This window comes from Lissotriton helveticus, chromosome 10, assembly GCF_964261635.1.
Source record: "Lissotriton helveticus chromosome 10, aLisHel1.1, whole genome shotgun sequence".
Taxonomy (NCBI): Eukaryota; Metazoa; Chordata; class Amphibia; order Caudata; family Salamandridae; genus Lissotriton; species Lissotriton helveticus.
Window position 1 is genome coordinate 218,928,249 of NC_136071.1, and position 26,347 is coordinate 218,954,595.

Sequence of the window (26,347 nt, forward strand, 5' to 3'; positions counted from 1 at the left end):
TTTCCTCAGTGATAGTAAATATCAGAAGACCAGTTTTATCATGTCATTACAATCATGGGGATAGTGGATATAACATCACAATATTGTAAAACCATTGACATTATGGTACATTAAATCTTGTGACCTTCTTTTGATAACCAATGATGGCCATTGTACTTTATTTTTACAAAACCTTCATTGCAAACTCTCATTGAGTAGTATCACTAATAAACATCAGTTTGCTAAACATGATTATTGTTAAACAATATCTGCTCTCGTGGCTCAAAATCCAATGTAAAGTTTAGAAAAAATCATGCTCTTTGTTGTAATTTGTTTTAAGAAGAAACCCATTATCAAAAGCTCATGGCCTGTGACCCTGTTGTCAAGAAAACATTACCACATTTTTATTGTGTTTGTCACCATAGCTCCTTTTATTTAAGGGGGATCCTCTTCAAATCCCCCTCACACCCCAACCACCACATACCAATGTCAGTGATATTTAGCTCCTCAAAAATTGAAAAATGAATTTTCTTTAAAATTTATTTGAGGTCTCTTGATTATGGGTTAGAGATTTTCACCTATTACACATACCAATAGCATGGATTAAATGGTGATACTACCTAAAATGTTGCCATTTGTAAGAAATTTCACATTATCCCAAAAATGACTGAACTAAAGATGTTGTAGTACATGAAGCACGGTTGCACAACTCAACAATAGAAAAGCTGTAGGTTATAGCTACCATATCCATCTGCACACAGTTGGATTTGCTTTCCCGCCAGTTGGCTGACCGCTCTAGATAATCCCAACACAATCATGGAAACTGAGAAGGAAATCTGCCTCTACTGACCTTCAGAACTCCCACGCTACACTCCTCTCTCTTTGTTCTCTATCTTGAAGGAGATGCTTCAATGTGATACTTACATTGCAATATTATGTACCATGAGATGGTAAGTGTTTACCTTCATATCTCTGGTACCTGGAGGAACTCGCTTATAGGGACTATTGCTAAATGTTACCCTGATTATAATATTGGAATCCATAGAGATTCATATTTTGACATTCATTGTTTGTTTAGCTTTTTCATTTTGTTAAATCGTGACTAATGGAAGATATTAGATCATGTAAAAAGTTACCATATTTCAGTTAATCTCTTTCCTGGATATGCTTAGAACAGCCTAATCAACCAAACTTCTATCCAAAACACTGTTGCAATGGATACATTCAAAATTACATTTCCTACTCCCAACAACTAAAGCACTAAGCATGCATTATTAGGTGGAAGTTCATTCTAACTGGTTTGGAATTTTTCGTTTATTTAGTAAGTTCTGTTCCCCTACCAAGTACCAGTACAGCTCCTACCTGTGACCCAAGGAACTGTTCTCAGCCTAGGGCTCAGAGATTGTACAATGGAGTGATGTCCCTGGGTTCCTTACTGTTTTAGGTCCTGTGTTAGAACATGATATGCTTTTCTCTTTTTTCCAAGTCTTCCACCTCAAAATAACTAGTTTGTCAGAGACCCTTTATAACAACCCAATTTTGTTTCTCCACCTTATGGATACACACCTACACAGGGATGGATTAAAAAAATATCCACTTAAGGATATTTGTTTGACCTATGCTAATTTAACCCGTTCCGTGCTCCCGTCGGCCAACGGCCGACTGGAGCACTACCTACCTGGTGCTACGAATGACCGTTGGCCGTCCCGGCCACACCCGTTTCTTCAAACGTGCCGCACTGGCGCGGAACGTTCGAAGCAGTTAACGCATTAAACAGAGGTACAGTTTAACGCCATTTTAAATATTTACATTGGACTCAATATGATAGTTGATGGAAGATAGCACAAATTGGCATAACAATAAAACAAGCAATACAGCAAACCACAACAAGTTCATTATTAGGTTCTAAATAGCATCAGTGTTCATGTTAGCAAGGGCAAGAAACATACAGCTCCACGTAAGCAGTTTATGTACGCTAGCCCAGCTCTGTATTGGACTCAGTTTATGCCATGAGCATATGAAAAATTATCATCCAAGTCCTACCACCAATACGTTGTCCACACCCCACTACCCCATTCTACTCTTCTGTCCACACTGACTGACTCTTTTTTTTCTTCCTACTTTCAGCCAGTGCGGAACCACAACCCTTGGATGCTCCTTTACTTCATCTCCTTCCTGCTTATTGTCAGCTTCTTCGTGCTCAACATGTTCGTAGGGGTGGTGGTAGAGAACTTCCATAAGTGCCGACAGCACCAAGAGGCCGAAGAGGCCCGACGCCGGGAGGAGAAACGCCAGCGCCGACTGGAGAAAAAGCGCAGGAGTAAGGCGATGTACATGTCTGGTCGGTAGACTATGCTACAAAAAATCTTTCTGAGCCCTGCCTGCTTCCAAAATAAAACCTGAGATAATAATATTAGATAAATATATCCCTGTATATATATTTATACGTACATAAATATATATACAAATTAAATATATATGTATGTAGATTACACCAGTAGAGTAATGCATTCGCGCTTTACAATCCCAACGCATGCCCCTGCATGCTAGGCCCATGCTGCATGTGGGCATGACTGCTAAAGTAGACAAAGAGACCAAGCTACAAACGCGAAAATGCCAATAAAAATACACTTCAAATAGATTTTTTGTGAAAGATATGATCCCTACCAATTTCAAGATGGTCCACACTAATTAATTTTCAACAAGATACTGCAAGTCAGTGAGTTTGGGCTCTGTTTTCATTTTTCTTTTTTCTCGTGAGTTGTTTAGCTGATGCATGACAACAGTAGATTATAGATTGCTGTGTGCCTTCCCGGGGTGATGACGTGAAGCCACGGATTGCCATAAATGACCTCGAAGTTTGAAATACTTACTGTCATCAATGGTGTGGTATGACCACCAATAAAGTGAAGTGATCAATGAGCTGGCGCCATCATCAAAATGATGCTGCCAGTAATGCAAGATCATAACTTAACACATATCTGAAAAAAATAGATAATTCATCAATAATACAATTTCATGCAGTGAGCAGATGACAAGTGGCTGACACCATCAAATACCTAAAACATTTCATGATGCAATTTAATCAACAACGTGAACAAGTTACTTCCCTACGGTAACACATTATCTGGTAGAGACTCTATCTAGCTGCAGAGTCCTTTCCGGATCCAGCCTGACGGCTGGGAAATTCAAAGGTAAGGAATCTGCAGCTAGAAGTCTCCATCAGATAACGCTGTCAGTATCATCAGCTGATGGCGTCAATGGACATGTTCAACAGGCAAGCAAGTGATGACATCATCATAACTGTCATCAAATGCGGATAGAGTCAATTTGGAAATCCTGTTTTTCTAAATTGAGGCTCCAACTGTTGCAGGTACTATTAATGATCTGCTGCAAACAAAAGGTCCGAAGTTGACACATCATGGCACATGTTTTGACATTCACAGCAAACATTTGACCTAGACTCACACACAAGACAAACACAACGAGAATAACATAAATTGTTGACAAATGTTCCCAGATGGATCCCAATTTAATGTACCTTTAGTGCACTGCACCATTAAACAGCACCACTTAATTCAGAAGCCACGATAGGCTTGAAGATTCCATCATTTATTGGCATAAGTTTTTGAAACTTTGTATTTTGAGAGATACGAGTTGAATTTGTTATGGGTGTCTGGGTTTAGTTTCACCTTCTGAGAGCTTTTTCACACATGGCTTGCCCTCTGCAGAGCAGTTCGGTAATGTGAGCTGACACTGCCTTCAAAGTTAATGTGGCTCTGGAATAAGGAAGCACTTTTAGAAAACTGCATAAATCCTGAAAAAGAAATCCCATCGCTGGAAGTCTATTCCCCGCTGAGAGCCGGGCGTCCTTTACCGTGAACGCAGCCAACCCCCACGCCTGCGGCGGCGCTGCACAGAAATAAGGGTTTTCCAATCCAATCTACAACTGCGCAGCTCTGGCATTCGACCTCAGGAACACAGAACACAATTCAATGAATTTCATTTTTAAATTGCTGAATTTGAAAATCAGCTGACGGCTTAAAGTAGTTATTCATATGGTTAAATTATTGCCCTGGTGTGTGCGGCTTCTTGAATGCTTAACTGTGCAGCCTGGGGATTGAAGTGGGACTGCAGTCATTGCAAATCAAAGGTGTTTTGTTTGTTTGGTTAGGGGGCAGATAGGTGAATTGCATTCATTTGGCTCAGGTGGAGAGCGAATTACTACTCAGTCAACTGGAGCAAGAAAGGTCTTGTCTCAATGAAAGGCATCTCTGCATCATTTAGCGGAGAAGTCACCGGCAGGGGCAGGACAACTCCAGGGAGACCATAGATTTGAGTCAACTTTGTCCTTTTCTGATTCAAGGGCCAAATACAGGGTAAAGGAGCTAGGCCTGAGATTTAATTTAGGATAAGTAAACAAGACAACCTATTGGGTGCCAGTTAACGTTCAGTCTCCTAACCAAAAGCACTTCCATGCTAGAGAGATAGGTAAAGTTATTGAGGGTTTTTAATGCAGGACATCTTTACACTCAATTATTCCCTTGGAGGAAAGGTCTTAAAACAAAAATGGGAGTTATTGTGAATCTAAATGCAAATAATGCAAAAGTAAGTAATTTCCATTTTGCCTGAGTCCCCTCTCTGCTCATTTACTCACACATTTTTTGCTAAAGTCATGCTCACACACATACACACACTTAAGTTTCTGTAATGTTTTATCACATAAAATAGGAAGTATACAGCTGACATTGTCATCAAATATTAAATTGAATGTCAACATCATGCCTTATTTGTAGTTGGTTGAGTAGGTGCAAAAGTAACGTTAAAATTAACAATTATAAATTGGTTTGCTCCCTGGCAAAGTCACACAGAGGGGCTAATTTACAAGTCCCTTGTACCGCCGGTACGTCACTTTTTCACATATTAAAAGTGATGCACAGGCGTCGCAAGGGTTTTGTAAATAAGCCCTAGAGTGCTGCAAAGCGTTGCAAACTCTTGCGGTGGTATTTACTTTCCAGCGCTAAAAGAATTTTGTGCTAGAAAGGTGCCCTTTTCTCATCGCAAAGACAGCTTTGTGCTACATTCCAAAAATGACGGATACTGAGGTGTAACTTGGCAGATGAGTGCAAATAATTATCCATAGTTTTGAGCTATTAATTTCTCTAAACATTACACATATTGTATGTGTGCTGCAGCGGCGGCTGGCACAGGTAAGCGCGGTGAGGAGTGGCAGGGCGCTGCATGGGTGAAAGCCGACAAACGACAGAATAGGTATTATTTCTTTATATCTATTTCATCGTCTGTTGACTTCCAACTCCCACCCTGCCACCGCCCTACCGCGCTTACCTGTGCCAGCCGCCGCTGGTGTGCTGCACTGTGCAGCACACATACAATGTGTGGGAATGTAAGAATTTGACTACCATAGGGTTTTGAACTGCTGCCAGTACAAATCCTATGCTAGACAGCCCAGTCACACCTCAGCTCCATATTGCTAAGGTTGTGCGTGGTGTTAGGCAGCCTGTTTGTGCAGCAGCACAGGGGTGCATAGTAGCAGCTGATAATTTTTAATAGATGTGGCTCTGCGCTGCTTCCTTTCCCTTGCGTAATACAAAGCAACAACTTTGGTTGCTGCGCTGCTTTGCACAAAAAAAAAAAATACATCTGAACTTGCGTGTTGTAGTGTGTGAGATTTTTTAAGGATCACATATAAGGCTTCTTTGTGTCACAGACACATGAAAGGAATACCTGTTTTAAAATTCCAGGGGGGAAATGCAAAGTAATCTCCTTTAAATGTGAAGGCCTTTCCATTTGGCAGAACTCGGCAGACTCAGAAAGATGCTTGCCTGTGTTGGTGGTGATGGTATCGTAATACATATGGTGTGTTTCTCTGGTGGTGTATTTTGTGTATACAGTTTGGTGTCTATTTGTGACATTTAAATTCCCAAAGGGGTGTCTTCAAAACTATTTGTAATGGCTAGTTTTATGGAACCTACCAAAAAAATGTATAGCATTGGGATTTCTGTTTAAAGCCTACAATATGTCTGGCACTTCTTTAACTCAGTCTGACCCTCACCTGATGCCTAATTAAAAGAGAACAAAGTAATCTTTAAAATAAGCAAGCACAACAAAATCAACGGGTCTTGATTTTATAGGCGAGCGCTGAACTACTGTCTTAGCCAATTGTTTTGGGTTGTGGCATGTGATAGCACATACATGCAGATCCATCATGATTCATAAACAGGGCAGCCATATTGTCAAGGAATCAAAGGATCCAAGATGGATGCCATCTGAGCATGTGTCTTGACATATGTGTTGTGGTGCATGTATACACATGAATCATGAGGTGCTGCCACCCACTGTACTTCACAGTTTCAACATGGTCAGAACTTTAGAAAAAAAATCTACTGTGTGGAAACACATACACACTGGTAACAGCATACTGGAAGAAACATGTTCCTTCTGCACATATTCGTTGACGTAGCCTGGCAGTCGGCTACTTCATCTGTGCTTACGTCATTGATCTAATGGTCTGCTTTTGTTCGCTCATCATTTCCAGTGCACCCTCACACAACACATGCAGCAGAAGATGCAGATGGTGCCTGGCTTTGCTCCATGGAATTAAAGGCAGGAAAAAATATACAGAAATTGCCCTAGTAGCATTTTACAACAACAAGGCCCAATATACAAATAATATATGAATAACTGATTAAAAAAAATAAGCTGAACAGGTCAGGGGGAAGGAATGAGCCACTGAAGTTACTCAGGTGGGGTAGAGGTGGGTTGGAGGGACAAGGGGAACTATTGCTGGCTTGAAAACAGCATATTACGGATGGAAACAACTTTTTAAGTACTTAACATCTGCGATATGCCATGCGCTGAAACCATGGCTGATGAACAACCCAGTCAGCCAATGAGTAAAAGTGAGCTGAACCACAGTAGCCAATGGCAGACTTGGGGTGTCCGAACAACTATCTTTTCACCTCCATGCGTGCCACTCAAGTGCATCAATCAAAGCCTCTGTCTTATATGCATGTGATTGGTCAACCCTGCGAATTGACTCTGACTGTGCTCTGTGGGTACCACTCAGGGTCCTAAAAATGGGGCAAAGCATTGCACTGTGGAGATGTGCATGTTACACCTCATTCGTACCAGCGCCTTGGGACCCTCACGGGTGAGTAGCGCACTTTATAAGCCCCTGATTGATTGATTGATTGATTTGTGGGGTGCAACTATGTACTGTGTGTGTTCCCCTCATATAACACCAAGCACAGTTTGCAGCCTTTGGCTGTGGGCTCACTTCAATTCATGTGTGTACCTCTCAGGTATACAAAATGTGAAGGCAGCATGTAGCTGTAATAGCACACGGAGCATAACCAACAGTATCTCCTGTAATAATCAAGCCCTTTTACTCTGAGTTACCTAAGCATTTTTTCTTGAAAGTTTGGTCACGTTTGGTGAAGAGGAACTAACAGTATAGTTCTTGTGTAATACATCCCACTTGTATTCATCATTCTTTACTAAATCTATAAGTTATGCCTTATATGATATTTGCTCTACCTCAAACATCATGCCCTACACTTTTCTTGTTTTCAGGATGAACAGAACTTGCTGAAGGAGTTTAAATTTGGTTCTTGGGCCGATACAATCTTTGCCTCCTTTAGCAATCTTACCAAGTTCAGAATGAATATTCTTATTTACCTAAGAAATTATTCTGGAATGTTTGTTGTTAATTTGTCAAAAGGAGCCAAAGATAAAGTCTGTGAAAAACTTTATTTTACAGCTTTTTTCTTATTCTAATTGTCTCAGGACGTGATATGGATTTGATTTATTTGGTATTCTCAGATCCTAATGGTATGCAATGGTAGTTTCTCTGCTCAAAAAGTCACTGTCAGATCCTACTTATCCCGAAAACTACCGACCTGTTTCATTGCTGCCACTGTTGGCTAAAGTTACTGAGAAGCGTGTGACTCGACAGCTCTCCGTTCATGGAGGCTAATGATCTTCTTCATAGTACACAGTTGGGGTTTCTCCCATCCTAAAGTATGGAATCGGGCTTGCTGCTAACCTCAGAATCCATTAATCAAATCTTGGATGCAGGAGACACTGTCGCTCTTTTGATGCTAGATCTCAGTGTGGCAATCAAAACCGGATTGAATAATCTGCTGATTGCGCATCTGTGGAGATGCGATGTCGACAATATGGCCTTACGGTGGGTTACTTCTTTTTTACAGAGAGGCACCTTCCAGATGTGTCAAAAACCATACCACCCTAAAGTGTTTAATATGCAGCAGGGAGTACCTCAGAGTTTGTCCCTCAGTCCAACCTTGTCTAATATATACATGATACCCTTGGCTAAGGTCATTGAACATCATGGTTTCACAGTGATCACTTATGTTGATGATACTCAGCTGATCAGGATCCGGATGCTGCAACCATGGCTACTTTGCTAATGTTGTGTCTAGGAGGTTGCTGGGTGGATGGAGCAAAATGTTTTAAAGTTGAATGCAGGAAAGACAGAGGTCTTTATGCTGGGCAAACAACCCAACATCTGATCGACCTCTTGGTGGCCTCTAACATTTGGCCTTTAAAAATCTAGCATTTAGTTTTACCAGAAGCTATCCTTTGACAGCCAAATTACAGCGGTGACTGGGAAATGTTTCGGAATCCTCAAGACTTTGAAAAAGATCCTGGATTTGCTCACAGAATCTGCAAAGAAAGCTTTGGTCCAGGCCTTAATCATCTCAAGGCTGGACTACTGTAACATGCTATATCTGGAGGTGTCACAGTCTCGTATGATGTGACTCCCAGTGACTGCAGAACACGGTGACTCATCTCCTACTCAATATCCTTCCAAGGGAACCTCACTTGCTAAGCTACACTGGCTCCCTGTGGAGCAGAGGATCTGTTCAAGGCGTTGTGCTACTGCTATAAAACTTTGACAGACAGTGGCCCACGGTACATACAGCCTTTTATTCAACCCTATTGCCCATTATGGAATCTCAGATCCTCGGAGGCAAGGAGGGTCTGCAATCCAAAAGTTAGAAAAGTGCACCTTGGTGGCAGCTCTTTAGCTTTCCAGCTTCGAAACAGTGGACTTCGCTGCCTCTTTCTGTCCAACAGGCGCCTTCGGAACTCCTTTTTTAGAAACAAATTAGTTGTTCAGATAGAGTGAGCCGTTACTTTCTGCGAGTATGTAGCACATGGTATCTTGGACTGCAGTGCTGGGACACTTTGTTCTACAGTAGCTATCTATGCACTTTACAAGCTCCACTATTGTTGTTATTATTATTATTATTCCTAATGATACAGTTTGATACATCTTTTTGTTATGCTTCATCAGTCTATGTTGTTAGAGTGCCGTATGGTAGTCTCTATCATACATTTCTCTACCTCATTTTGCCACAATGGAAATTTGCAAACATGTCCATGGCTCTACTAACCATAAATAGTAGATTAGAAAAATCTTTCAGCCAATGAGAAGTCCAGTTTGGATTAAAGCTACAAAGTCTGATCTCTGTAAACTAGATTACCGATCATATAGGCAGACAATATCTATCTATCTATCTATCTATCTATCTATCTATCTATCTATCTATCTATCTATCTATCTATCTCAGACAATAAATATCTATCTCATACAATATCTGTCTATCTATCTATCAATCACTTCCCTCCTCTTCTCTGTCTTTTTTTGGTATGGAAGATGATCTTTTGTGTGCATATAACTCTGCTGGTACACATGTCATAATTCTTAGAGCAAAGTCAAGATGAGCTGACATTTCTGCTCACCTATCAGAATTACTCTGTGGACAATGAACCAGATTTATGGTTTGTTAGTTAAAATAAATCTCTATGCAGTGTGGGAGTGTTTTTGGGTGACAGTCTAGCAAAATGTAAGTAATCACATATGGGCCTATTCACAGACGCTATTTTGGTGTGCATACAGTACTACTACTTTACGTACCACAGATTAAAATTCACAAGCCTCTTGTCAGAGATTTCAGCCTCCACCCGCCTATATTTTTGGTATGAAAATTTCGGCCCCGGTTGTGGAGATTTTCACACACATAGGTATAGGATTTAGAAGTAAATGTGGGGGAGACATATGGTAAGAGTTGTAAAACAGGGAATATTTACTACAAAAGTGGTGAGGTTATAGGGAATAGAAGAAGGAGTGTAGGGAGGGAAATGCTAATAGAAAACACATATCATCATAAAAGTTAAGACAATCGATGTTCAATACAGTAGTTCTACTAACAAAACAAGCTCAAATATACTCCACTCCAGAGCAGCCTTTTTGTAAGTCAAGCATCACACATGACCAACCATTGGTACAGCAATACACTCCCACAGATGTATATGAAGGCAAGCAATATCACTACCATATAGGAAATATATCAAATATAATAAATTAAAGTAAATTATATAACATTTACATTATATATATATATTATTTTCAATTAATTGATATTTAAATATTCTTTAATTTATTTTTAAATAGGTTTTCAAATACAAAAGAAATGGTAATCTCGTAATACACATAATGACAATTTGATAAAATATACTGTAAATTATAACTTTTCTTTTCATTTAAACCACAAATAAAAGAATACATTACCTCAAAAATTGTGACAAATTCAACACAAATAATGCTGTAAAGGGTAGAGAAGGAAAATAAAAAAAATTAACAAATCAATACCATAAGTTAAAATGTAATAGGTAAAATATTAGTGCAAGTGTGTGGTTCCTTGTTACTGTGGCACTCTTGGTGATTATGAGCTAGGTAATGTGTTTTAATATTCTTTATTTTGAAAATAAATATTATGTATTTCTTTTAATTTAAAACTAATTTAAATGTACATTGCCTATTATGTTCTATAGGCGGAGACCTCCTTCAAATGGCAGAGGTCTCCACAAACAGGCAAAATGGTACTAATAGTAAATGTTGGTTATAAATTCAGTCATAGGAGTCGATACACCCTGATTTTAGTGGTTGGAGACCCATAGGTCTATATCTAGGAGTACACTTACACGTTGAAATGGTGAATTCCATCCATGAGAAGATTTAAACTTAGGTGTAGGTGTTGATCTACAATGTTGGAGATCTCTACATGCAATTTTACCTTTATGAATAGGGCCCAACATTTTTCAGCTATTCTTAAACTATACAGGCCATTCACCATCTTGACAAAGCATATAAAACTACCATTGGAAGATGAAGGATATAATGTCTACGCAATGTGGGAAATGAAAGAGTACTTCAAATTTCAAGTTGGTGAAGGATGGAGAGTCATTTTCTGAGAAAATGTGCTTTTGCATATTTCTGCCATTAAAAAAAACACCAAAATAACCATGGAAATATAGTGCTAAGCCTGAATATCTATGATGACACAGATTAATTTACATATTGCTATAAGGTTGTGAGGCTCATCAAAAAAGCTAAACCTATGCAAGTCACAGCAGTCCATCTATGATGCTTTTATTGAGTGCATCTAGCCTTTTTTCTCAATCTGTCTAGCAGCGTTCTTTCTGTTCCACGTGGGTTTTTTGCTGCATATCTGTCCCCACTCTTTGGTACTTCATCCTCTACTCTTTCCCATCTCGTTTTTTCCACGATGCTCCTGTTTTTGTTTTTCATATATTCTGCTCCTCGCAGGATCCAACCCCATTTTCTTGAAAAGACTCCAGCCAAGGCTTGGAGATTAAACTAAAAGTTTTTTCACCTCTCAGAAATAATGAACCAACTGCCCCAGAAACATTCCAGCAAAAACGCCATGACAACGGAAATAAGGATTTCTTTTTTTATTGTTCATGAGTTGTTTAGTCACTACTCATAAAAGGAGAAAGATTTATTTTTTTAAAAGATGCCCTGTTTTTTCCCACATTGTGTTCTACAATGTGATTGTATTCTCCAATCTGTTTTCTATCATAACTCATATATAATAATCAATGCCTAAAAGCATTGTAACTAATAATAAGATTACCCAATCCATTCCTACTTTCCCTTTCCCTACCTTGACTAACTCTCTATTATGTTGTTCAACTCTCTCATTTGATATGAAACTCACCAGTGCAAATCATGTTGTGACCAGACAACCCTAGCTTTCTTTTGACCGAAATCACAGCTCAAAATACTTACCATGTTTTGATATTGCAAAATTTGTTGCAACCTGTCAGACCAATACCTAAAATCAGATACCGCAGTCACATAGACAGACATCTTCAGTTTTTTACTGACATCCCCACGTAAGGAGGAGGCACAGAAGCCAAAAATTTGATTGTACAACTGAAATGTTTATATTTTACATAGCAACAATGTCATAAGAAATGAATAAATAGAAGCAACACAGTATATAAGCTCAAAACTAGGTAACTGGTGTAATGCATCCTCCCTACTAGGGTTCGGTGGCCCTTATTAGCCACATCCCGTAGCTGTAGAGATCTTGAGGGCATAGCTGACGGATCTGGAGGACCAGCATCTCAATGTCCTCCCCAGCCAACCCCATACACAGGTTCAGCTAGAGAGTCTGGAGCATCAGGCCAATCCCTTCCCATCCAAAGGTCTATGCTCTACTCTCATGAAGAGAACAGTGGTACGAAAGAGAACAAGACTTAGGTTGTTAACCTGTAAATGTCAGATTATGCCTGCCGAAAGATTCTGCCAAGAAATTTAGGTGATTACATTGAATGTATTTGCTGGCTTTTGCGTGTCACCAACTACCGTGTCCCTAGGAGGTGGTAGAAAAAATAAAGGATGGTATCTTCCTCCCCCCACAGACTCAGGGATGGTATCCCTGCTGCTTGAACTGTCATGTCCACATGTCAACATGACATATGGTCCACGGTTAAGTTCCTCCCTTCTGGACCATGCCCCCATCCTTGGAAAACATAAAGAATCATCTCAACGGTCAGGAAAATAAGAAAGGCTCCAGCACCTCAGTGGTCCAGATGGAGGCGGCAGGAGGAGAGGCACAACTCCTAAACAAAGCAACGACCTTCGGCATCCCACTACCATTTTGTGGGATGCTTGGCCAAAGATTTGCTAATAAATTCCCCTTGAAGCACTTAATATTGTATCTAAGCACTAACCAACTACAATTCCTTTTCCTGCTATTCAGTTGGTGTTCTAGTGAACCTATTGCTCAAGAACACACATAGTAAACTAAAACTGTTTTATTTACATGCACTGTATGTACAAATGCTATTTATAAAGGGGGTTCACCTGTGCACAATTTGCTGTATGTACCATGGTGTGCAGTGCTTGGTGTATGCACATTAGCTACAGATGCCCTTCTCCTTAGGACATGGTTGCTTTATTTGCTATAATTGTTAGCATCCCCATAATCCACAGATTGAAGTGTTCAGAGATGTGTTCATTGCTTTTCTGTCCCTCGTCACTGCCCTGAGCTGGTGAGGGACATTTGTAGAGCTATCGCAAAGCTGAGAGGTGTTACATTTGAATCCAGCCTGCTGTGCTGGACACTGTACCCTTCTGATCATGAACTTCACGGACATAGCCACACATATTTTCTCACCACTCAATTCAATTCAATTCAATATAAACTTTTTTCGGTTTTTCACAATTAAAAACCATAAAAGTATACTAAAACACAGCCCTGCAGTACAGATTTAGGGCCAGATGTAGGTGGCCAATTACCGGTCGGTAACGGCCGAATTCGGCCGTTACCTGCCGGTAATTGGATTTTGAGATGTAGGGCACTCAATTTTACAGAATCGGTAAATTTACCGATCGGTAAATTTACCGATTCTGTAAAATACCGAATCGGTATATTTACCGATTCGGTAAATTTGAGATGTAGGTGGGACTCTTCTGAGTCCCACAAGCCTTAACGAATCGGTATTTTACCATCAAATCCAATTTGATGGTAAAATACCGATTCCGGTGTGCATGCACATGTGTGCATGCACACCTATGCCATATGACAGGCAGACCTGCCCTTAGGGCATGTATGCCTGCCACATGGCACCCGAGCCTCTTTTGGGGGGGCCAGAGGGTGTCAAAGTGACACCCCTGCACCCTTAAGAAAATCGGTATTTACCGATTCGGTAAATACCGAATCGGTAATGCCCATTCATTCCTATGGGCTTCAAAGCCCATAGGAATGAATGGGCATTACCGATCGGTATTTACCGAATCGGTAAATACCGATTTTCTCCGATTCGGTATTCCAGCACATCTGGAATACCTACATACCCACCCCTCTGATTTACCGATTCATAATTACCGAATCGGTAAAATTCGGTAATTATGAATCGGTAAATCAATCCTACCTACATCTGGCCCTTAGTCATTAATACATCATATAAAAAAACAGCGAACATATAATCGTTAGCAGCCCTAATACATAAATATTGTACTCTCATTTCTTGTTTACAAATTTAAAATCAAGACATAAATATAAAAATAATTCATCAAAACTGGCCCTAGACTTGATTGCAGACTTTAAAAAACCGACAATAAAAGGGATATAATCTTCCCTCAATAGTTGCAGAAACAGGAGACCTGGCCGAGCCTGTATAAAATACATATTTTTTAAAACAGGAATTAAAAAATATTTCCAGGGGACATCATAAAACTTACATAAAAACATAAAATGTAAAATATCATGTGGGGACATCTCGTCGCAACCACAGGGTGCTAAATGTTGGCCTTTCCTGCAGCCCCTTGGTACAGCAAGCAGGAGATGAAATAGATCTAAACGAAACCTGGTCAACAGATAGCAATCATAATTCGTGAGGGCCTCCAGTAGATATGGCTCAGCCCCTAGTGTGGTTTTCAACATAACAAATTTGCGCACACTAGGTTTAAACAATTCAATCTCCTCCCTTTCCTGTGATTTCAGAGTAAGGTAATTAATCCTATGTTTTACAAATTGATTCAGGGTTACTGAAAAGATTTGAGTGATTAAGTTTTCCCAGCATTTGTTTTATATACTGAAACTACGGGATTCTCGACATATTGTCAAGTTTCATGCAATCTTTTAAGATTTGTTGCGTCATCAACAAGTGCTCGCTTGTCCAGATCTTTAACCAAAAAATAATAGGACGCAGGGCCAAAGTATCACACAAAAAGGGCATGCCTAGTTCTTCGTGCACTATCAAGTTGGCTATACCTTCAGGGACTCCTAACACGCGCTTTAAAAATTTATTTTCCGTCACCTGCAGTCGGTCCAGACTACTATAACCCCAAATTTCGCTCCCGTAAGCAGCAGTTGCAACACTTCTGGCTTGATATATTTTCATGAGTCCCGCAATTGGTCTATTACCTAGATTCGAGGCGAAATCAAATGTAGCACCATTCAGTCTCATCATATCTCCCTCTTTTCTCTGTTTTAACGGGCCTCAGGTAAGTTTGTCATCTAGAACCACGCCCAGGTAAGAAAAAACATCTGTGCGTGGAATCCTAGCTATGCCTGCTCTAAACTGAAAGCGGGATTTTTTTTCCCGAGCCCCCAACTGTATAACAAATGCATTCGAATTGTTGACTGTCAAATCCCGGTCTCCCATAAAAGTGGAGAAAAGTTCCAAAAGTGACTGCAGACCCCTAGCAGTTCTTGAAATAAGAACCGCGTCGTCCGTGTATAAAAGAATTGGAAATGGACGTCTCCCTATGTATGGACAGTCAACAGCTGCAGCTGATAAAACCTTGTCGAGATCATTGATATAAAGGTTAAACAGGAAGGGTGCTAAAATACATCCTTGTCGTACCTCTCTCCGTAGAGCAAACGACCTGGAAACCTCCATGTTCTCAGAGTACCGCACCTGAGCAATGGTTTCACGATGTAAATCCTGTAGGGAATTCACAATGGTACAGCCAGCTCTCCACTCAGTAAGGGGTGGTAAAAGAAAGAAAGTATTTCCATTAAGACCCATTAGCTGATGTGAGCAACATCGTCCATGTGGGTGGAGCTAGAGTCACCTGCTGACATCATCGGGCTCCTGATTCGCTACCCACAAATGAATGAATATATAGAGCCGAAGGTCAGGGAACCAGTGCCACAGATAATCCTTCCCACAATAGGTTGTGTAAATTTGTTACACATTGCCAACAGCAAAATAACCACCATGGTGTGCAAAAAATGTGGTAGGGTGGAATGCGGTGCGCAGTGGAGGGAAAAGAGGCCAATCCCTTGCCTCACGATGCCTTATATTCTGCAGTCCCAGGCAGCGCCCCCGGATGACATCACAGGAAACCCTCCCTTGAGGCGACATCGATGAGGGACTCCCTCTTTGCTTGTGCCCGTTGAGCGACTAATAGCGCCCCTCTTCTATTTGCAGGGAGCGCCTGGCCAAGAGGGGTGCAAAGCTTACTACACAACTTACGTGTTGAGACAGAAATTTGCCGACTCCTAGCCCTCAATACAATGCATTATCCACTACACCCTGCATCTTAAAGACGACTGCAATTTATTTGTTTGCAGTGCTGTGCCCATCACTGACAAACTGCCTATTGCATGACCTCTGCTGGAAAGCTGGCTTTTCTTTTGGTCCTGTATATTCTGCTTTTCTAGAGTATTTTAATCCAAAAAGCTTCAATGATGCTTGTTCCTGTGTCAAAGCTCGTGATTTTAGATAACCATTACTTCCTAAACCTAACACAATGTGCGGGCTGGAGGCTGCGAAAATGCAGCCTATGTTTATAACAAAATGCAGAAATTGACTGGGAATTTAAAGAGCTACTATTTCTATATATTATGTCGGCTTCATGTTCACCAGGGGGCCCTTTCAAGTGATATCTTCTTTTTTGCTATTTACCAAGGATTGCAAAATTTATCATATTACTTTCACCTGAAGAGCATTTAACTACTGTTAGCTGTTCCATCCAACCCTTAGGATTTAATGAAGAGTGATCTCCCAGTCTGGGCATTAATTCTGGCATTAAATCTCGCCCTCCGGCAGGCGCATTATTCTCTCAGCATGAAATATTCAGAGGCCGGCTGAGTCAAGCAACCCTCTCTCTTTATACTGGTGCATTAGTCGTGTAAGGCAAAGCCAATGGGGAGATTTCTTTTTAGAGGTACAGTCGTAAATTTAGGATTTTTCGCACATCTGTTTGCACTGCTATATTTTTTTTAATTATTTTAAACAATATATTAGCGGTTTCCACCTGTCAACCATTTTGTGCCTACAGCACAGGGTCATTCATGTATTTCCCAAAGTAACTTGTGGGAAATAAAACCTGTATGCAGTAGCAGACAATTCAGAAAGGTTTAGTTACATTTGTGGCAAAAAAAAGAGAAGCACTTGAGGTTTATGAGGAAGGGATGTAGACATATTGGTAAGCATGCTTTTGTGTCATCAAAAAAGGAAGCATGTGAGGTTTATGAGGAAGGGCTGCAGGCAGATTGTAAGGCAGTGTCTACCAAGTGGTTGCCATTTTGTATTCTTCTTTGCTGACCTGATGTTAAAGCAGTCAGTAGAATGTCATTTGGGTTAAAGGTCAGAGGTATTTGGGCTTAACCAAAACCCAAAAGTTGTTAATTAACCAAGTTCTTCTGAAAATGCGTTAGACTGCGACATCCAGCTCCCTAAATTCATATTGAATATCATTGGTAAACCATGAGGTCCATGGCAATGCCCACCAAACCCAAGGACTCAACATGAAGTTCTAAAGTACGAAAGGGGTCCAAGCAGTGGTGTAACTTGAAATGACGTGGTCTCCCTGCAGAGGGACGCTTGAGACTCCCTTACCTCACTGAAATGCACAGACCTGAAGTTGAATTGGAGCCCCTTGGGTATGGAGGACCCCTGAACCCCAGGGGCTGCAGAGGCTTGTATTATTTCCTTGGGTTCCAGGTTGCTACTGCCTGGCAATCTTAGTGGCCGGGGCCAGGCTCAGACACCGGCAAATATTCTTCATGATCGATATTTGGACAGTGCTAGTCAGAACCCAGGTCTAATTTTTATACATGATGCTCCTTTTGAGCACCATAAACCAGAATAGTATCTTATCACCTCTTTATAATTTTGAAGGATGTTATCCATAGGTTTGCGAAATTGCAGGGCTGTCTCTGACAAAGGTCTCGTAATTCTCCACACACTAATGGCAACCTAGAGGTGGCAAAGCTCTCTGTGTTTGGAATTCCCCATGAAAACGGGGTCTTGCACTCCCGTTTTTAATTACAAAAAATATTGCAAACGTCCATCCAGTTGCGAAATCTCAAATAGACCGGTTTAACTGATAACTTGCAAAGTGCATCCCTTTTCAACAGCACCTAGTGCTTCCAAGAAAATATTGCCATGTTAGGGGATAAAGCAATGCTAAAGCCGAAATGTAGGAAAAGTACTCAACTCTGCCAATTATGGGTAGCCCAATGATTAGTGTCTTTGTGAGACTTTGTACACATTTAGTTTAATAGTATTTCTTTTTATGCTGCTCAGCATTTTAATTTCATTTCTGGCTGACAAGCTCACTAAATCTGGTGGCACTTAATACACCCACAGCCATGGCATCATCAGACTGCAAATACAGAAGTGTACATTGTAGGCAGAGGCCTGCTCTCTCTAGACAGCCAGAAACTAAAACAAAACGACACCCCTGTACCTATCAGGGCTGCCCCAATGCTACTTCTGTGTAGGAATTAGATGAAGACGCCCCTTTTTGAAAAACACTGTCCTGAAACAGTAACTGTCCACTCCCACTCTCAGAACCAAGCTACCCCTGCATTACTCATTCACAATATCCTAGCCGATAATCCTGTGCAGCCATACACATCCTTTCAGCTAGTTTTGCACCATACCAATTCCACATACATAAAGTGGAACATGCTCTGCAATAGAAACCCAGGATGACCAGAGTGCAGTGTAACCAGTTTAAAGTACATGTTGTGTCCTGTTAACCCCTTCGGCGCTCGTGACAAGGTCAGCTCGTCATGGGCGTTACCTGCGCTACGCGGATGACGAGCTGACCTTGTCACGTAACCTGCGAATTTTGAAATCGCAGCGCGCAGCGGGAAAACCTCTAGCGCGCATGCGGTTAAAACGAGGGCTGTCTCTGTCCCCACGATTGACAGAAAATGCTTTAATGTTATAATCCCTCACAGCACAGTTATAATTCCTGGACAGCATTCTGTCCAGGAAAGGGAAGGGAAGTAGAAGAGGCAGGAGAAAAGGTGGGAAGGGCAGGGGAACAGGAAAGGGAAAGGGATGGGAAAGGGGAAAGGGTATGGGAAGGGATATGAGATATGGAAAGGGTATTGTATAGGGAAAGGGAAAAACGAAAGGGAAATTGAATGGGAAAGGGAAAAGTAACGAGAAAGGGATAGGGGAATAAATTATTAAAGGGAAAGGAAGAGTGATAGAGATGGTGATAGGTAAAGAGAAAGGAAAAGAGGGAAAGAAAAGAGATACTAGACTGAGAGCTATACCTTTAGGTGTACTCTTGTTTTTAACATAGCAGCCTGTCCATTAACTTTATAAAGGGGGTTATGTCTGAGATAATAGAAATTAAGCACTACATATGGGTATAGACATCCCCCATAAAGATCCTTCAAAGGACCCCACACCACTGCGTAGGGCCTGCTGCTCCCACCCGGCATTTTGAAAAATATACAAACCAAGTTCTGTGGCGCCCTGGCATCCTGCAGGGATTTTTGAAAAAGGGAACAAACTCTGCCGGTAAATTTATAAAAAGTTTGGTGAGACGTCAGGAATGTCACCTGGCATTTAGAATGCTTTTGGCTGAGACAAGTATCCTCACTGCGGCCTAAAGTTCAGCCATTTGGCTTGGAGTCTGTATGGAGGCAGGACAGGCTGTTGTTAGCAGGGCTACAGCCAAGGCAGCTGGAATTTTACGATTTGCCACATAATCCATCATCTGCTGCATAATTTGCAGATTTTCACACACCAAAAAGTTTCTAGCTCAAAAAAGTCGAAAGTTACTAAAAATGAGGGGACGTGTTGCCAAGCAATGGCTGGCCCTTCGCAAAGGTTGAGCGGTCACCTTTTAGTTACTTATAGAGGCATAGCTTTAGAGGGGGGGGTTGGGGTGTTACACTCCCCAAATAAATCTGTTTTCTAGTTCATGGTTGAGTACAGGTGTTTTCAGTCGGGTATGGTAAGGAGTCTGTTGGATTTTACCTGTGATTTTTACCAGCAGTGGCCCATGCAGATAAGAGCAGTGAGTCCGTGTTGGGGGCGGGGGGGATTTTGACAGACGACGATGAGGGAAAATTAATGATTTGTAATGTAATGTAATGTAATGAACACTTATATAGCGCTCCTATCACTCCAAGGAGTATCTTGGCGCTCAACCAATCTAGATGGAAATAGATTGGAGGGAAGAAGACAGCTCAGTGAAACATACTTTACACTAGTACTCTGCATGCCGCATCTGTGAGGGAGAACACCCAGGTTTTTAGGGCTTTCCTAAACTGGTTTTCATGGGACAATGACCGAAGGTACGGCGGAAGCTTGTTCCAGGCCTTAGCGCCCAGAACAAAAAGAGATTTTCCTCCTTTAGTTGCCAGACTAAATCTGGGGGTTATTAGCAGGTTCTGACTAGCAGACCTCAAGCAGCGGGTGGGATGGTACCGTTTAAAACCATTGGACAGATATTTGGGTCCTTGCTGTTGAAAGGCTCTGAATGTGATCAGAAGGATCTTAAATAAGATCCTTTTGCCAATTGGTAGCCAGTGGAGCGCATTAAGCGCGGCCGAGGCAGATGACTTGCGGGGCCAACGTAGCATCAGCCGGGCAGTTGCGTGCTGGACCATCTGTAGCCTGTGGAGTACGGACTTATTGGCTCCAGCATATAGGCTATTGCAGTAGTCCAGCCTCGAAGTTATGAAAGCGACTGCAACCGTTTTCCTGGCTGACAGAGGAAGAAGGTCAAAGAACTTCCTCAGAGATTTAATTATGTGAAAACACATACCAGCTACGGCCACCACTTGCTGTTTAAAAGACAATTGGTCATCAAATTTGATGCCCAAATTTCGGGCAGACGAGATGGTATTAGGGGGGTTTCAGCATCATCAGGCCACCAGTGTTTCGGGGAAAACAGATTTTGATTTCCAAACGGCAAGATTTCCGTCTTGCCGGAATTGCATTTGAGATGGTTGCTGGTCATCCATTCAAATGTAGCTGTCAAACAATTTTTCAGGTTTTCCTCGGCACCAGGCAGTTCCCTATCCAACACCAGAATGAGCTGCGTGTCATCAGCATACGATATTGTGCTAATCTGAAATGACGCAATTAGCTCAATCAGGGGTACCATGTACAGGTTGAAAAGTACGGGGCTTAACCTGGAGCCCTGAGGGACCCCAGAGCTGATGACTTTAGCTTCTGATTGGAATGGGCCCAAAACTGTGACTTGGCGTCTGTTGGTAAAAAAAATTCTAAGCCAAGCCAGAGCCACCCCTCCTATTCCTGCGGTAACCATCCGGTCCACTAAGATGGTATGTGAGATTGTGTCGAAGGCTGCCGACAGATCAAGTAAAATCAGGACAGCCTTCTTTCCCTGGCCCATGGCCATTCGTAGGGTCTCTGCTGTGAACAGCAGGGCAGACTCGGTGGAATGTTTCGACCGAAACCCTGACTGGTTTGGGTGCAAGATGTTATTCTCCTCCAGAAAGTTCGTGAGTTGACTATTCACGAACTTTTCCGCCAGTTTGAATACCAGTGGAAGCAGGGAGATAGGACGCAGGTTGGAGAGGGTGGTCGGGTCAGATAGGGCCTTTTTCTGGAGAGGCTTGACTGCTGCAAGCTTCCATTCATTGGGGATTTCTGCCGTGGCTAACGATGAATTTATGATGCTGTTGATGGTAGGATTAACCACCTCCACTAACGTCTGCAAAGCTGAAGGTGGGCAAGGATCAAAAGGAGATCCAGATTTACTGACCAAAATGGCTTTAAAGGTATCCTCCAGGGAAACAGGGTCAAATGAATCAAGGCGAGGGAACCTAGTTAGTAACTTCTCCCCCTCTATCCGTTCTAAGTTCCCTGAGATAGAAGATACCGGAGGAAAGGTCTTCACAATATCGAGAATCTTATGTTCAAAATAGTCATCAATCACATTGCAAAGATTTTGAGACGAAGGAATCTCCTGCGATAAGGCTGGTGGATTAGTATAATCATTTACTATTTTGAAAATTTCTTTTTGTCCGTTTCCCGCAGTAGATATAGCCTGCAAATAGTGGGCTTTCTTGGCTAACTTAATCCTTGCATGGTATTGCCTTCTGGCCGATTTGTAGACATTGCGGGCAGCTACATCGTAGTTCCTGCGCCACTTCCGCTCCAATGTTCTCAGCTCCCCTAGTTCTAATTTCAGGGCTGGCGAGAACCATGGAGCACACCTTTTGCCTTTGGTGACACTGGAATTTTTCTTGCCAGTTGTACCTAAAGAAACAGCAGCAGTTGCTATCCAATCACAAAATTTCTGATTGTCAGTGGAAGTATCGCCCGTAAGAACGGGCGTACTTTCTCTTAACATTCCTACAAGATCAGGTCTACTGGATAATTTCTTCCAGTTCGGTTTATGATTATCATCAGGTCTTCTAATTTTTGTAGTGTTTGCCGAGACATTGTATTTCAGTGCAATGTCAAACGGGATGAAATAATGATCGGACCAGATTAGGGGACAGGGGGGTTTAACTATTAACCTAGTTGAATTGGAGCAGATACAATCCAATAGATGTCCTGCTATATGTGTGGGTTCTCGATTGAGGCGAGTGAGGCCTAGAATATTAATGATGTCCGTAAAATTACCTACTCCTGGCTCTTTAGGGGAGTCTAGATGCAGATTCAAATCCCCTAACACCGTGAAATGGGAGAATCTAAGCGCCAAGTCGCTTAGTGCATCACCTACACTTTCTAAGAACTCGGTAGGAGACCCAGGAGGGCGATAAATAAGGGCACCTGAGAAGGTGAAAGAGTCATGGATACCCAAACAAAAGGCCAAGGCCTCTGCCCCTTTAATATCTGCCAGCTCATAGGTGGAACATTTGAGTGAGTTGCGGTAAATAATGGCCAGGCCCCACCCCCCGTTGTTCCCTCCTATCCAAACGCTGTATCAGAAAGTTCTGGGGGAGAGCTACTGCTAAGTCAGGGTTACACCAAGGTTTCAGCCATGTTTCTGTAACCAGGAGCCAATCTAAATTAGTCTCAACAATGAGGTCATTAATACTTTGAGCATTTCTACAAAGTGATCGGGCATTAATAAGTCCTCCTCGCAGCACTGAAGATTGTGGGGGCACTTCCGGGGCAGACTCTGGAGTCAGCATAGACTTACACTGACCACAGCACACGGGTCCATACCAATTGTCAGGGTTTAAAACCTCATGACAATGCATATGAGGCTTGTTATAGGAATGAAGTAACTCCCCAGACATACCTGACATGTCATTGCCGTTACGAGGGGAATTAAACAGCGCAGAGTCCCCCACCTCTGCCGCCTCCTTGGCGCAGACGGGCAAGACTCTGGCTCGACTCCGGCGAGAGTCAGGCGAGCCCGCTGCGCGTCACCACTGCGCGTCTGCATGGGAGGTTTAAGTAAGGAGCTCACCTCACCTGGACGCCTGAGCACTAGAGCGCTCAGCAGAATGGCGCCACCAGACCTCCCCAGCTACCCCCAAGATGGCGGAAAAACGCGAGGAGCCACAGGTCAGCCTGCTAAATCAGTGGTGAGGGGCACATTTACAGTGCAAGTGTGTGGGAAGTGGTCCTAATAAAATCAGGGGTTAAGAAACGATTTTAAAATAAAATAAGTAAATCGGGGATAATATTTAAAATAAACGTGCACTGCCTTTTAGACAGCTTACTACAGCGCACAAAGAGTGTGGAGCGCGGCGTTCCACTAAAAAGCCTTTCCCAAGACCGACTGACCAAAGTAGTCGTCTTAAGTAAGGAGCTCACCTCACCTGGACGCCTGAGCACTAGAGTGCTCAGCAGAATGGCGCTACCAGACCTCCCCAGCTACCCCCAAGATGGCGGAAAAACGCGAGGAGCCACAGGTCAGCCCGCTAAAGCAACGGTGAGGGGCACATTTACAGTGCAAGTGTGTGGGAAGTGGTCCTAATAAAATCAGGGGTTAAGAAACGATTTTAAAATAAAATAAGTAAATCGGGGATAATATTTAAAATAAACACGCACTGCCTTACAGATAGCTTACTACAGCGCACAAAGAGTGTGGAGCGCGGCGTTCCACTAAAAAGCCTTTCCCAATTTATTTAATTTCTCCTCGTAATTGTCTGTCGAATTCCCACCCAAACAAAATTGCGATTTCTTAAATTGAGAATGCATTTAAAGAATCTCAAATTGAGATTCCTTAAATGCAATGCATCAAACTAAAAAAATTAGTGATTTTCTAATAAGGGGAGCAAATTACCATGAAGTTGACCTACATGGTAATTTGCGAAAACTTTAAAAAATGCACTAAAGTGCATTTTTCAAAGTTCCATTTTACACACACACATGCCCTTGGGGCATGTGTGTGTGCAAGATGTACTTATAGGCAGATTTCAGGGGTGCAACAGGGTGTCCTGCACCCTTGAAATTGCATTCTCAATTTGCGATTCTCTAATGGAGAATAGCAAATTCAGAATGTCTTCCCATTCATTCCTATGGGCCTCTAGGCCCATAGGAATGAATGGGGAGGTATTCCTTAATTGCGATTCTCAATTAGAGAATCGCAATTAAGGAATTTTAAGAAATCGCAATTTTTTTAGCGATTTCTTAATGCATTGCAGTTTGCAATTACTTAATTGCGATTCCTTATTTTTCGCAATTAAGGAATCACAAAAAGCAATATTGATGCATGTGCCCCTATGTCCCTGGTTACTTATTGCTCTATTTTGGTGCTAAACTGTTACTAGTGAGGTGAAGCCTTTGCCCAAGAGGTGTTAATGTGTAAAAATGACAAAACAATGACGTATTGCTATCACAAAATCTTCCGCATTACAGTAAATAATTTGCCTTTTCTTGCTGTATAATTTAGTCAACCCTGCCGCATAATTTGGCTCTGCCCTGTCCCATAATTCCAGTGGCGCTTGGCTACACCTCAAAGGTAGAACTTTAACTGAGTTCAGTTTGGTTTACACGAGCGTACATAATTGACGTCAGTAATAAGCAAACACGATAGATCAGACCGAATCCAGCAATGTTTGTGCAAAGGCTACCTTGATTTTTCTGAAACAACATGTATTTCGATACCTAATTAAAAGCGAACACACAAACAAAACAACCTTGTTTTCCCGATCTGTCAGCGGAGCTAAGACGCACTGACTCAGACTGATGTCAAGAAGGTCAGAGGCACCTCCCTGGCATCCCAGTGTACAGACAACTACCACATAAGTTACAAGTGATCTTCAAAAGAAACTGTGTTCTCATTATTGCACTGTTGATAAGGCAACGATGCTTTTCACCGTGAGATCATGGAGTTGAGTACAGCTCCTTTCTCCTGGGGGCTTGGGTTTATTGATAACAAAATCCCTAGGCCTGCAGTTAATAATTCCCCAGCCCTGCAGTTAATAATATATGCATTTAGGAGATGAAACTGGTAAGATTTTAATTTTTGTAGGCTCAGCACTTGAATGGTTTGACTTATGTTACAGCTTATTGCTTAAAGGCAAGTTTACCAGGATATATGGTGCTTTGACAATGGGTAGCTGCTGCCGTAAAACAGGCATGACCATTTGTGGTCACCATGAAAGACCATCATCTCTTCCAATAAAGAATAGCATACAGGGCCCTTAGCCAATCCTGCACTATTTTTTTTATTTGAAAGTACTTTATTAAGAATTTTACCCATACATTTTAACATCGCTTTCCATTCACGGGGTAGTAGCATCCCCAGCTGGGCGTACCTGATTGTGGTACAAGTTTCAGTTTACATGATCGGATGCACCCCTTACTTCTGTCCTACTATAGGAGTAAAGGTAAGTGAAAAGATGGAAAAGACAAAAGTGTGTATAGGAAGGGAAAAGAAAAAAGGGGGTGTGCGGACATAGTCTGCTCGCACTTACAACTTCGTGTGTGGGAGAGGCCTGATTTTGGTGGATTGCTCGACAACTCTGGTGCTCATGGGGGTTCGTAGTGACCCAGGAACTCATTAAGTGTTATCTAGCTCTCTGTGTTCTACACCAAAATCGTCTCCTCGAATGCCAATCCTTTCTAAATATTTCACTTATAGAGTAGTGACAAAAGAAAAAAGAAGGTTCAAATTAATCTCCCTGGGCCTCATTTATAAAAAGTGACGCATCGCTACGAGAAAACAGCAATGCGTTACTTTTCATTGCGTCCTCCTTACGGCACCAATGATGCATCATATTTACAGTATGACGCGTCATGTCGCAAGGAGTTACAGATACGTCAGTATTTCTGATGTATCTGTAGGCGCAAAAATGATTAATTG

At 41.8% G+C, this 26,347-nt stretch overlaps 1 protein-coding gene across 1 annotated transcript in view; it reads left to right on the forward strand.

The window, feature by feature from the left end:
- LOC144786174 (voltage-dependent T-type calcium channel subunit alpha-1H-like) overlaps positions 1 to 26,347 on the forward strand; it is a 1,055,750-nt gene that overhangs the window by 840,558 nt on the left and 188,845 nt on the right. Inside the window, exon 23 of the mRNA XM_078665169.1 lies at positions 2,107 to 2,299. Coding sequence (XP_078521295.1) covers positions 2,107 to 2,299 — 193 coding nt within the window. The remainder of the gene's footprint in view (positions 1 to 2,106; positions 2,300 to 26,347) is intronic.